This window comes from Blennius ocellaris (assembly GCF_963422515.1).
Source record: "Blennius ocellaris genome assembly, chromosome: 18".
Taxonomy (NCBI): domain Eukaryota; kingdom Metazoa; phylum Chordata; class Actinopteri; order Blenniiformes; family Blenniidae; genus Blennius; species Blennius ocellaris.
Genome location: NC_137667.1, coordinates 5972701 through 5986967, shown reverse-complemented (window position 1 = coordinate 5986967; position 14267 = coordinate 5972701). Strand labels below are relative to the sequence as shown.

The 14267-nt window shown below is 40.3% G+C and overlaps 1 protein-coding gene across 2 annotated transcripts in view; it reads left to right on the top strand.

The window, feature by feature from the left end:
- LOC308143391 (MAM domain-containing glycosylphosphatidylinositol anchor protein 2) overlaps positions 1 to 14267 on the top strand; it is a 189165-nt gene that overhangs the window by 83890 nt on the left and 91008 nt on the right. For both annotated transcript variants that reach the window (XM_080514174.1, XM_080514175.1), the window contains exon 4: positions 13996 to 14192. In XM_080514174.1, the coding sequence (XP_080370300.1) occupies positions 13996 to 14192 (197 nt within the window). The remainder of the gene's footprint in view (positions 1 to 13995; positions 14193 to 14267) is intronic.

Sequence of the window (14267 nt, the reverse complement as noted above, 5' to 3'; positions counted from 1 at the left end):
TCTTCCATAATAAAATTAATATTCCCTCAAGTTGGTGTACATACATAAATAATCATTAACACTGACAGGTTTTTCAGTGTTTAGAAAATGATAAATTCATCTCATAAATAGATTTTGTTAAAAACACAAACAACATATTTGGGGTGATGTATGTTAATTATATGAGATATTATTGTACTATTGGACCCTCGCCCCCTCAAATAAATGGTGCCCTCTCTCCTCCCACTCTATTTGAAGGGTCACTTCACCCAAATTACTAATTAAATGACTATTTGCTCAATAGCTCATTGTGGTTTCTATTCACACAGTTGGCTTGTGTTGTTTCTCAAGGTTTTTTTCCCAGGATTTTACATAAATGGATTTCCATTAGCAATGCTCACATTTTAATGAAGCTTTTAAATTTCTTTGTAGAAATATTCGTGAAACCCCGGCCACACAAGTGCATGACAGTCTCCCGACAGCTGGCAGTAGAACATTGTTAATTTTGTGGTTTTAGTCGATGTCCTGCAGTGGCTTTTTCTGTTCTGGGGAATTTATATTTTAACAAAGCTTCACTCAAATCATCTTTAATGGGCTTTATCTGACCAGTCAGAGGAGCCAAGTCATAAAGGAGCGAGTAAACAGAGAAGCTCAGAGGAAAATGACTTGAACTGTCTTAATTAAGCTGAACACTACCTGGAGTTGTATAGTGCATACTCACACCACATGAATACAATATGAACAACAAATGGAGCTGCAATGAGCAACTGTGGCTTGGTTGGCACTTGTTTATCTTATCCCAAGGTTGGTAGTTCAATACCCAACTTGGCCTGGCAAGTTCCTGAATGTGAGTGATCCAGTAGAACGTGTTGAGACTGTTGAAGTGGTAAAATGTTTAGATTTGGGTGGGAAAATGAAAAAAAAAAAAGATATTCAGTTTTTATTACAATGTACTTCATGGTGCCAGAACGAGCTTCACTTTGCATAAATGTTGTAATGAGGTACTTTCTGCTCGAGGTTATTTACACTTTTGTGAGCTTGAATAATGCACCGGATGCAAGTTGGACAGGTTTATTGTTTCATCTCTATATACAAAAAGTAAATTTGATAGCTTCTCGATTACTTCCTAACAGTGATTTCTTTACATGACTGGTTGCCTTGAAGAGACTCCACAAACCATGAGCCGTTATCAACAGGACGCCATGTGTGAGGACTACAATGTGCTTTTTTTTTTTTTTTTTTTATCTCATTTTAACATCTGCCGGAATTAGCAGCAGCCACTGGGGCTGTTGGATTAAGGTCAAAAGTTACCAGAGAAACCAGTAGATCTGTCACACCCATCAATTGTGTGACACAACGAATGGACTCATTATTTTTTGTAACACTTTCAATAACACTGCGTTGTAACTTGTCCGGCTGCTCTGCACTTCAATCAGGCATATGCTCGACGCGCCTACCCAAGTCACACAGTATTATATACGGCTGTCGCTCTGGTTTCCATATGCTATATTTCAGGAATAACGCTCTCACAGTAATTATTATCAACTATAAATAGAGTTATGCTCCAGAAATAAGCCAGCTAACTCCTATTGGTTTGTCTCTATATGATGAAATCTGCAAAGCTATGATACGATATGATGTATTATACAATTTTCAGAAAAGGTTCCGTAATGTATGTAGACAAATATATATATATATATATATATATATGTGCAATGCCTGTTAAGTGCTTTTGGATGTAAATGACCTGCTGTGATGAATGGTGCGGCACAGCCACAGTGAGTTATCCGAGCCTTGTTTGAATCGGAACAGAATGAATCAGCACATTATGTGTACATTATGTAAATGTTTGCTGGTTTGGTTAATGGAGGTAAAGCCAGTTCACGACTGCCCATTACTCTTTCAAGGACTCACTCCGGGGAGGGGCCCTCAATCAGGAGTGGAGTCAACCTCATCTCTTGTCTTTGTTTTTCTCCCCATCAGGAGCTTAAAACACATTGCAGTGTGCTTATGTGGTGTATGCTAATGTGATTAGCTTTGGAAAATTCCATTCTGATCTACTTTGTGGTTTTAAAATGTCCTATTTCTGAAGTAAAGGCACCAAATTATTATTCGCTATTACTTACACAGTATGTATTGAATTGAGTGAGAACAATTCAGAGTATGGGGCAATATACATATATATATATCCTCTTGGGTTCTTCCTAATTCTAATACTACCACATTAAATCATTGGTTATGATTGATTATATGTTTGACTTTATCTCACAAGGACAGAGATATGAAAGTAACATTAAGCTGAAGATGAATGCTATTTCGACTAATGTCATAAAGATAATTGGCTGATTTGTTGTTACAACAGAAGACCAAACAAACCTTGAGGGAAAATGAAGTTATTGAGATGGTTTATTGATTTTTGGGTTGGAATACATGAAACAAGTGTAGGAGCATGGTTTGCATTGTTGCCTCAAAGTATATGCAGGTCACCAAGAGACATAGAAGATATGGAACGTTCAAAAATAAAATGAGGTTAAAATATTTCTGTTGGGTTTTTGGTAACTTTTGGCAGTTTTCTTTGATTAAAAGTTACATTTTCAGTGGGCGTCCTGGCCACCATAAAATCGAGAAAAGAAATTCACCATCAATATTGTAGCGTCAATATTGTAGTGTCAATAAAGCGCGATATAAATTGACCAAGGAGACTTGTAGAGAACTCAGAACTCAGATATGTATTTACTTGAATCTGAGTGCAACACACAACAGAGCAGGGTGTGGTCGGTCGCAGCATCCCTCTCACTCACTGAGCAGGACGGTAAAAATGGATGATCGGATGATAATGAAACAACAGAAATCCAGAACCAACACTGCACTAAACTTAAAGACAAAGTTCCATAATCAAAAAGCAATATAATCTAATCAAATTGAAGCTTGTTATTACTATTAACTCTTAAAATGGAAAAGCTCATATCACTTCAAATGTAAAGCCTTATAGCTGGTGACATTCAACTGATTGAAGCAGATTAACCTGCTATAGATCTCAAATATAATGTCTGTATGTTTCCCATTTTTTGGATAGCTGTGTTGTCTCTCAATCACAAGGTTACAGGTTCGGTCCTCAAACTCCTCCTCCCCATAGATTTAAGTCTCCTTGAGCAATCGACCAAACCCCATCCAAATAGGTGTCACTAACAACACTAAAGCAGTGGAGAAGTGTTACATAAGGGAAATCCATTTAACATTTAACTGCTGGAATATACTTTCTTGTAATAAAGAAAATTAAATCAAAAAACTGGAATAGAATAAAAGGTCTTCACGGGATTGTGGACCTCAGAAATATATGAATAACCCGTTGCAACTCCTTCTGTGCATCCTTTTACTTTCAGATGCTCGCAAATGCATTTTGTGATCATATAAGTATTGGAATTAATTTTAAAACTATGGTATTTCAAAACGTGTTTTTTTTTAATACCTGTACTTTTTTCAAAAGAGTGAATAAATGAGAAAAATAACTTTCACTCAAACTAGCACATCTATTCAGGCAGGAGTGTTCTCTCACATCTCTCTGTCTCTTTCATTTGTTGCTGCAGGTGTTTTTTTCTTCCTCACAGTTGGTAGACGGTCGACAGCCACGACAGTCAGTGGGAGGAAGTTGGGTGGGCGGCATGACCTTAATACAGTAGAAATTGTAATCACAATATTCATCAGTCTAGTAACAATATTTTTTGATAATGGAGCTGCATGATGAAAAATTGGACCTTTTACTTTTGTGAAGTTCTTTTGGAGAAAGAAAAGAGAATCAACAAATGACTGTGATGCTGCTCTGCAATTCATTATAAAACCTTGGAGCCATGTTGTTTTACAGACACAATAAACAGTCCTTTACTGTCTGGATTTCCTGTTCACAGACTTCATATACGCAAGAGGTTGCATTTTAAAAGGAATCTGTTAAGCAAGATGTTACATCATGTGCTTATATTAAAGACATTTACCTTGTTTTTTTGTTTTTTTTTCGTTTTTGTCTGATACCATTGAGTTCTGTTAAGCCTTGAGATATGTTGAATTTCACCTTTCAAAAAAAGAATCCAAACTCTATTTCTATGCTTTTTGGGACACCATGATGTCAAGAATGATTGTTAGTTGGATTTGTCAAATAGTTGTCAATCCAGCATGAGCCAAGCAGAAGCAGTTTAATTAAAAAAAAGTGTATTGAGTTAATTTATACCTAGCACTGTTGTGACAGATGGATTGTGTTGATTCAGTGTTGTTTTGCTCATTAGGTCATTTCATACAGTACATGCCTCTTACTTCCAGTACATCCGCCTTGAGCCACTAAGGCACAGAACACTTGCTACTTTATTCATAATACATGACTGAGCTGTTTATTTTTTGCAGGGTATTTTTTTTTTTGTGTGTGTGTTGATGCTGAATATTAAAAATAGAGCATATGACATTATGATCAGCTTCTTTTTATTATTATTCAGGGGGGGAAAAATCATGTATCCATGAGCCCTGGATCTTCTGTTCCAAACAAAGGCCATTAGGCTCAAACCAGAGAAGAGCTCCATCAAGTCACCGGTGTTTTTTTTCCTCCAACTTTAATGGTGGGTTTCTATGTGGTGTTGTTTGGATCAGCGGTCTGTGGCCTGCTTGTTTTCTGGGGAGATGAATTAGAGAGGAGATGGGCTGAGGCAGACGCCACTGTCTAAGGGAGAGGATGAAGAGGAGATTCATTACTTCTTGGCCCCCAACACACACAGAGACAAACACAAACTAACACACACAACACAGAACTGGGCCTCATTATTTTCCCATTTCCATCAGTGGGAGGAAGTAAGGGGCTGCAGCCTCATCTGTGCGGGCGCTGACGCCTGCCCCTCCATTTATCAAACACAATGTCCATGTTTACACGCACACACACACACACACACGCACACGCGCACACGTACACGCACTCACATAGACGTATTTTAGACGCACCTCCAGACATGTGATGTTCCTCCGAAGACAGCATAATTGGAAAAGCACTGTCACTGAATAAGATGGAGGTGCAGCCGCGCTGAGGTTCCTCCAGCTCTTAAAGCAACAGTTTAACTAGCAGGGTTGTGTTGGATGACTCCATTTTGCTAGAGGGAAACATCATGCAACTCTGAGTTTAAACATAATCTTTTCTTTTTTGTCGTTTGTGTAGATATGACTTGGAGGGAAAAGGAGTCATCAAAAGTTTTAGAGAATACTTATGGCAAATTGGTGTCTTTTCATTAATCTCTACTCATATTATTGAAATCATTTTTGTTTTATTTATTCAGATTAGCAGTCAGTGCCTTTTGGGGATGGGCCTAATCTACTCTACATTAGAGCCTTTTATTACATTTGCAACAAGACCATTGTCCTCTTCACCCACTTAGGTCTCGCTGCTCCTGACAGCATCGCATGTTTTATTGTTCACTATAGCTCCATTGACTCCATTTTGCATTGCCTCTTCAATTGGCAGTAATTACACTTAACCAGCTCTGATGACTGTGGCCTCAGAGAGGGAGTTAGTTACCATTACCTTAATTCTTAATGCATATCCCGTGATGGCTCAAGAGACAGCAAGAGAGAATGAAAGCATGGGGGTAGTCAAGTAAAGGATATTTGATAGGGAAAGTAGCTTTTTTTTCCTACAGGCCCTCCTAACAGGAACATTCAGCCTCAAGTAAATGCAAGAACGTGGAAAAACCTCATGAATAATTCACCACTTGCTACGCAGCACCACAGAGGCATGCCAAACAGCCGCCGCGGCAGGGGTGGCGTGTTGCCCTTTACAAGCTTTAACCCAACTTGTCCACTTGGGTTAATGTTCTTGGCAGAGACAGAAGAGTAACCTTCATAAACCCCCTCCAAACTTAAAGGTCTGCCTCCTTACAGTTTATTAAAGCAGCTGTTAGACTCTCTGGTTGCTGACCTGTATTTCAGATAGTGAAGCGTGAACAGGTGACCTCTGTGAAGAAGCAGCACATATGAAGCTATCCAAAACCTATTGAACCTTCAAGGTTTTATTTGAAAATGCATTGGGATGTGAACATTCATTACTGTTGCACTGCTTTGTTGTCACCTGAACAAAACTAGCCTTTTATTTGTGGTGCCTGTTGTTTCTTTAGAAATGGTAACCGCCAATGGCATCCAGTGCCAGGCAGAAATAGCTAATTAGGTGAGTTTTCAAAAGTGGGCTTGCACATTGTTATCTGCCTTTCATTGCTTTGGCTTTGATACTCTTGCATGAAATCATTTTAAATCAGATTTACTGAAAACTTAGATGAAAATAGATTATATCATATTCAGTCACAAATACTGATAGCCAGACTGTTTGGATAGCGTAGAAAGAAAGACTTACTTTACATGTGAATGCATATCGAATACATATTGATTATTTGTATACTACATCCAAGCAGTCCAACATTATGGAATAGGTAACCAACGTAATACTTCACGGAGTGGCGTGTGTTTAATGTAAACAGATGAGCCAAAACAATATATACTCTGTTGTTGGTCCATCACCAATTACCAAAACTATAATGGTATGGGGGGAAAAAATCCCCAAAAAACAAAAAGCTGACAATACAAACAACTTTCAGCAGCCTTTTAGACAAGCATAGCCCAAAAGACATAAAAGGGGATGTATCACCTGGTTTAATAATACTATTGCAAGAACACATAAATAGAAGAATAGCAAGTTTCATGGCTTTCAAAGTCCAGCTCTTTCAATTTTTTTAAAATCTTGTTAAACTCTGCTTTACAATGATATGAATAAACAACATCAAGCTCAAAATCACCATCGTTTTATGTTTTCTGAAACCCAAGACCAGATCATTCCAAGGGAAAACCAAAGCTTTAAGAAGCCAAGACAGATTCAAGACCTTCTCGAGTACCACACTATCTGAAACGTCTGGTTTAAAACCATAAAGTCTTAAAGCCCAGCCTGGTTGCTTGGTTCTGGTGAAAAGAAGCAATAAAAGTGTTTTCTAGTGGAATAACACACTAAATCTCATGTGTTTACTAACTGCAAGAACAAGTCAGGTGAAATGACGTGTTAGCTGGGAAACAATAGTCACCCCGCGATGATTCATTCATCTCACCAGCAGATTCATTCACACTTTATTCAGCAAAGTATGTGTGTCGGTACTGATAGTGTTGGAGGCAAATCAGGGAGAGAGGAGAAGTGTAATATAAAACGGGCATTGTGGATAGGAATATGAGCATATGCAGTGCTGTGTATTTACTATTTGTAAGGTCCAAGCAGCTTTGTTATTTGAACATAAGCAATAGTGTCTTTTGTTTCATAGACTTAAACTTTGATATTGTGGTTAAAAAAAAAAAAATGCACTTACACAGAACCTTCTTCCACTGCTTCAGCATTCTCCAAAGTAGTTTACAGAGTTAGTAAGATTGTTACTCAAACACCAACACTGACAGCTGCTCAGTCCTTCCATTGGGAGCAATTTGGGGTACAGTATCTTGCTCAAGGACACTTAAACATATGGACAGAAGAAGATGGGAGATAGAACTCCTAGAATTACAATTACGAGACAACACAGTTTATCAAAGTGACAATGTCGTGCCATGTTTTTTGTGAGTGATGGTAATGGTTTGGTCGAGGCTTTTTCGATCACCTCACCTTGGTTTAGGTGTTATCTACTCTGTATTCTTCACAGCTTTATCTCTCCTGACCGTTGTGTACCAGCTTGAGCCACTCTCTAGTTCCCCGTAGACAGGTTGCCAGTCTAACACGGGGCAACAAGTACGGACACGGACAACCACACACTTGCATTCACACATCTGATCAATTTTTGATTAATCAATTACCATGTTTTTTACTGTGTGAGAAAAGAGAGTACCAGAAGGAAAAAAGGAGAAGACAACTGGATATATTCTCACTATGAGGCGAGAGCACTAAACACTGCACCACTGTGTGGTCCTACATCAAACCAATCAAGCAAGGGCTATGATTTCCTGACTTTCATTTTATTAAAATAAGAGTCTGACCAACAGAGTCATTCATCCCAATGAGCTACATTGTGTCACTATGTTTGTTCAGCCTCCAGTAAATTACAAAGAATATTCATTTTAATAGTTGTTGAACCGAAAAGCTAAATTGAAAAGACGTACAGCCCATTACATGTGACATATAGAATTATAGCCAATAAAGGATGTATCATGTATCAAGGATGAACTGTGTCAACCATATCCGTAGTTTCTGGAGCTGATCGGATAGCCCACATCATTCTAGTCGCTACAGCTGTATATATGTTGCTTATAGGCCTCCCAACTTAATATATATCCTTAATATAAGCATAAAAAAAAGATCAAGAGCTGGAGGTGGTTTCTACTTCCTCAAGTCCATCTGACGGATCGAATGAATGGAAGGAGAAGCTTTTCTGTCGGTGAGCTGCGGTTGTTGGTAGCAGAAAAAAAGAATCTTCAGCAAACCAAATTTCTGTACCACTCTTAGCAACCAATTTTTCACTGCACCACTGTTTACATCTCAACATTGCAATGTGTATCACACCGCCACATTCCCATGTCACACAATGACAGAATGAGCTCCTCCCCAGATTCCCCTCCTCTCCCTCTTTTCATCCCTCCCATAGCCCGATGCGGCGCAGGAGGCCGCTCACGCTCATCTCTCATGTCCCGGAGAACGATATTCAGTTTACTGAGATATCTCTGCTACACAGGCGCCATCGTCAGAGTGGACTCATTGCAGAAATAGATGCATCATGCCCTCGCCCACCCTCGCCCACCCTCCAAACACATCCATCCGCCACCACAATCACACTTTAGTGTGCGGCAACAGCTGACACCACAGAGATACAGCGAGCAGGAGGTAGTTATTGTGAAGTGTAGCCGTGAGATAGAGGTCACTGTTGCCAAGGGTTTGAGAGATGAGGGGGGGGTGGAAATGTTCTGACAGTAAATTACATGTTGGATTCACATATTCCATCAGAGGTGTCTGCATGAAATGGATGTTATATATCAACAATATGGCTTATTAACCTTTTGACCCACACAGATAAAATGCATTAGAATGCACTATCCAGCAAGCTGAAATTACACACCATGTATTTCATGTTTTATTTGTGCTTCCTTATTGAATGTGATGTCTTTACACATACAGTGATGGTATATTGGTTCTTCACATCGCATTAATCTTATATAAAATGTGTCGCGCTAGAATGCTTTCTATTAAATCTAATATTGAATATTTTATCAGATTTATGTCATTTATGCTTTTTATTTTTGGAAAAAAATAATCATACTTTACTGTTTACACGAAAATAGAAAACTGATAGATAGTTACTGGTCAAAAATGCATTTTAGCAATAATTTTATGGACTAAAATGTTAGATTATAGCCTCTGTAAATCTGTCTGTTCTTTTTTTGTTTGTTTTTTTTATCAATGCCATGCCTCAGAAGCACCTTGAGGACATTTCTCCAAATCTAGTTCATACTGTCACTCACAGTAAAGTGATTAGATTTCCCCCTGACAAAAGAGAAAGGTTAAAGTCTCTATCACCTCATATTTGTTCCATTTCAGTCAATCAGAGGGCAAATGTGTGTGGCAAATACACAGGCAATTCATAGGGGGCTGCCGAGAAGCGCTGGCTTTGGTGACGCAGCTTATATTGCCCTGACACCTGATTAATTTGCGAGCTATTGTTGTTAAAACTCAAACGTGTTCCATCTTCTCATATTACTTGTGTAATATGTTTAATATCTTCTGGGCTGTCTTGTTTAAAGAAAGTGTATAAAGCATATCAATCCCTTCAAAGGCAGTACTTACAGTCAATCCTAATATAAAATGATTACATGTTAATTTGCAATAAGATCTGTTGGGAAGTGTAAAACTAACAAAAATGGCATTGTATTTTACAACTTACACTTACAATTTCTAAATAGGTTAAAGTTTTCATTGGCAGTCTTCAATGTGTGTGGCTTCATTACAAAAACAAACAGCGCCAACCCACAGCCCAGCAGGCAAATTACATCATTTTTAAGCATTTCTGAAAATTCCCTAAAACATTGTTGCGTAAACGCAAATCCTTTCTGAAGAGAAAATGCAAAAACTATGCTTTTCCACTAAAAACAGGGCTTCAGGCGAGCATGCAGACCACACAACAGCAATGCTGCTACTCATGTGTGTACTGTGTATGAATTCAAAAGTATAATTTGCAGTAACAGAGACCTAGAGCAATGATGATTCCACCCTGTTGTTTTAAATATTGATTGAAGATAATTATAACTGACTAATTTTTTTTTTTTTTTATCACTTTATTGGATTGATAAATATTATGGATTCATGACACAATTATACCAAATTTGCCAATAGTCATCCGATGCGGCATTGTTTTTTTGGGTTGTTTTTTTTTGTGAACAGAATTACCAAATGATCTTACTCATGAATTGATCATTTCCAACCGTTGACATTTGTATTTACATTCCTCAGCAGTCCCTTCTACATATATTAGATGAAGTCTGGTCAAACGTTCCCTCCAGCTGCTGCATCACCTCTTCACAGACACACACAACCGCAAGGCTGTCTGAGTCCAGTTTAGGATTTACTTTCAGACTCCATCTTCAAAAAAGCAGCTCGAAGGTGAGGTTCTTCACAGGGCAAGCTGCCAAGTAATAACTTGTCTAATCACTTATCCCGCATGCCCATATTTCTACCCGGAATTTTAAAAAAAAATCTACAAAGGGAGCAAGTCACCCTCACTTTCGGCACAGGAAACAGCTGCTGTACAGTATCATCACCTCATTAGCCTCGCATCTGTATCGCAGCATTGTGGAGGTTGTTGCACGCTCCCTGCCTTCATTTTGTAGTTTTCTTTTTTTTCTTCCTCTAACCGTGACCCCTGTCTTCTGTTCATATCTCTTGCTATCCATTGGCACAAAATAAAAGCAAATTGCTTGTCAGTGACAGAATAAGGCTGTTTTTTACCAATGAAAGACATTACACAAATGTCATTCAGGTCAGCAGCTCCCGCTGGTAATCATGCTGGGACAGTGATTAGGTGAAATTAATCGCGGGCCTGTGTCGCTCATGGCTGACAGCCTGGGAGGCTGAGACGTGCCCTCTTCCCAGGTGACTTCAACAAAATCAAGTGGAAACTGAACGACATCAAAGCCGAGAAGAAAATAGACAAACTCGCATTAGATTAACACCCCAGAGACGGTCCCCCCCCTCCCACAAAAAAAAAAAAATGGAAAGGTGTCTGTGTGCGTCTGTGTGGGCGGAAGGGCACGAGGAGGTGGAGTGAGATAATGTGTGAGCTTTCTTGCAGGTGTCTGCTTTTTTTAGAAGAGGGTAGGGGGGCATGAAAGGAAGGAGCTGAGGTTTTGATGTGATAATGAAGTGCCTTCTTTAGTCTCCATCTTCTCTTTTATCAAAACCACTCACTTGCGCCTATTTGTCCAACAAATGTTGTGGTAGGCCATCAAAGTGCTCGTCTGCATCCTTTGACCCGGTGGGGAAAGATCAACACGTGCGGGTTCTGTTTTAGGTCTTCTCACTTGAGAGAAGAATACGATTATTGACGGCTCATCTTGTGACAACTCTTCTGACTCATGCAGGCGTCGTCTCTACAATTTACACATTTGGTTTGTCAGCCGTCCTACCCTCCCACACCCCCCCCACACCCCACCCCTCCTCGAAACCTTGCGTTTCGAGACTTGTCATGGTCGGTGGAAGTGAGCGGGAGCGTTGCTACGGTCGGTGTGCTGAAGCATTTCACTGTACATGGACAGATTTACCGGCCTGTGAACGCATAAACCTGCAATTACAAACCCTAACAACTCTGGCGCAAGCAGCCTGTACGCCACAGTTTTCCAGCAGGCTCGGGGATTTAAGCCTCACAGTCAGTCAAGCGTGACTTTAGAAGCTAATTGCACAAGAGCGGTACACACGCACATACACACGACATCCTTATGGGAGGAAGACTGATGGCAGAGGTAGAATTTTGTTTGAAATTCATCAAATTTTAATCCAGTGCATACATTTCCATATTTCCATATTTATCTCTTTGCGCTCTGAGCATCCACTTCCTCTCTGCATATCATTTTTGGCCCTATTAATAGCTCTTACCACACATTACCTAATACACACTTATCCAGTCACACAAGCTCAGAAACATGTCACCACGTATGAAGAAAGGAGACAGCGTCCCATCAGGTCCAGGATATAAAGACACACGCATCCCAAGATAGATAGGGTTGCTAATAAATCGCTCTATTTCTGCCACAGTTGAAAGGTAACAGACGAGAGAGACTCTGGGTAGAGTCACAGATAAGATGTAGGATTCATACTCACCGCCTCGCCTCGATAATGAATCAATGTATTTACTTAGAGCGATGTGCTCCTCCAAAATGGCCTCTCAATTGCGATGTCTTCTCTGGAGCGCTGTCACTCCCCCTCCTCTGTTTTACTACTGCCCAGCCCCCAAAGGTAATTGCTCTTACCTGAGACACTGTAATGGATCCTGGATGAAGTATTGACCGTCGCTAGATTTTGATTAAGGGGCTGTAGGGCAGAACACGTCTTTAATGAAACTGAGGAATCAGCATTCTCAGGCTGGTGTGTCGAGGCTGTGGATGCTGTGCATCGTGGCCCACAGGCACCTTGATTAGGACCTGATCCTCAGCAAATCCAGGGCTGGGCCACAGTCACTGAATTAAAAGCGATGAATTCATCCATTAATAATACCTAAGGCGTGTATAGTTTTTCTCTGGAGGCTTATAATCGTTAAAGATTTGGGTATTCATTTACTGTAAGCCATTTGCACTCCCTCACTCACATATTCACCTCAATCACTCACCTTGCCGCTCAGTCACTGGTGCACTAACTCATTCATTAATACACTCAAACACCCCCCCCCCCCCCCCCCCCCCCCCATTTGTATGCAAAAGGTCAGGCTTTATCAGTTAGAATTTTAGCATGAGGGATAACTTGCGATTGCTCATCTCAGCCTCTGCCTTAAATGGCCATTTTACTCATGTTAAAAACTGATTGCATCTCGGACAGAGATGAAAGGGAAACAGCCAGATCTCTACGTTCTTTGAGCGTGCAAATGGACATAATCTAAGAGGCGAGTATTAGCATGCTTAAAGACACCACAGCTATGATGAACGCCATTTGCCAAGGCTTAATATGATAGCCGGGAAAGATGATTAACTTTGAATCCATTTAATCAACCACAAGCAATTTTGCGAAGAACCAACTGTTCCTTGTTGGGGTAAAACTCCCCTCAGATGTGCAGAGAAATTGGTAAAGAGTAACAGATGTGTCAAATCGCAAAGTGGCTGAATCACAGTGGAGGCCAGCCAAACAGTATTCTTTGAAGTGATGGACATCAAACATCATTTTATGGGGTTAGTGCGGAGTGTTTGTCATCCTCTCTCATGTCTGAGGCCCACAATGGAGTGTGACTTGGAACACACGGCTGCTTGATATGACTGGGAAGTCGATGTGCCCTTGGGCTGCATCCTATTGACTTAAGTAGTTCAAGTAGTGGGCTTCCCACCTCGCATCGACCAACGTGTGCATGCCAATATCTCGGTTCTTCCAGTGCAATGGAATTCCTGACCCTTTAGGACAGACCTTTAACCACAATCAAAAAGTGCACATCAAGAGAGACGGTATTTGCTGAGAAAAACAAGGTTTCATACAGTTTGGGTTCATTACTGCTGCCACAGCTGAGCAAATACATATTCAACGGTCAAATGTGGTCAGAGTGATTGATCGGTCCAAGAAATCATTGACTTGTTTGTGACCAACTGGAATTTATTGTGGGTTTTCTCTTCTTTGTGTGTGTGTGTGTGTGTGTGTGTGTGTGTGTGTGTGTGTGTGTGTGTGTGTGTGTGTGTGTGTGTGTGTGTGTGTGTGTGTGTGTGTGTGTGTGTGTGTGTGTGTGTGTGTGTGTGTGTGTGTGTGTGTGTGTGTGTGTGTGTGTGTGTGTGTGTGTGTGTGTGTTCCTCTCACAGACCTTGATGACCCAGTGGTGACGGTGCATCAGAGTATAGGAGAGGCCAAGGAACAGTTCTACTACGAGCGGACCGTATTCCTCCGATGCGTAGCCAATTCGAACCCTCCAGTCCGCTACAGTTGGCACCGTGGGAGAGAGGTCCTGACACAAGGCTCAGACAAGGGGGTGGAGATCTACGAGCCTTTTTTCACACAGGTAAGACAGTCTACATGATATGAATGAACATTTCAAGCCAGAAAGACTAGCACCTGCGTATTGAAACATAAGGCT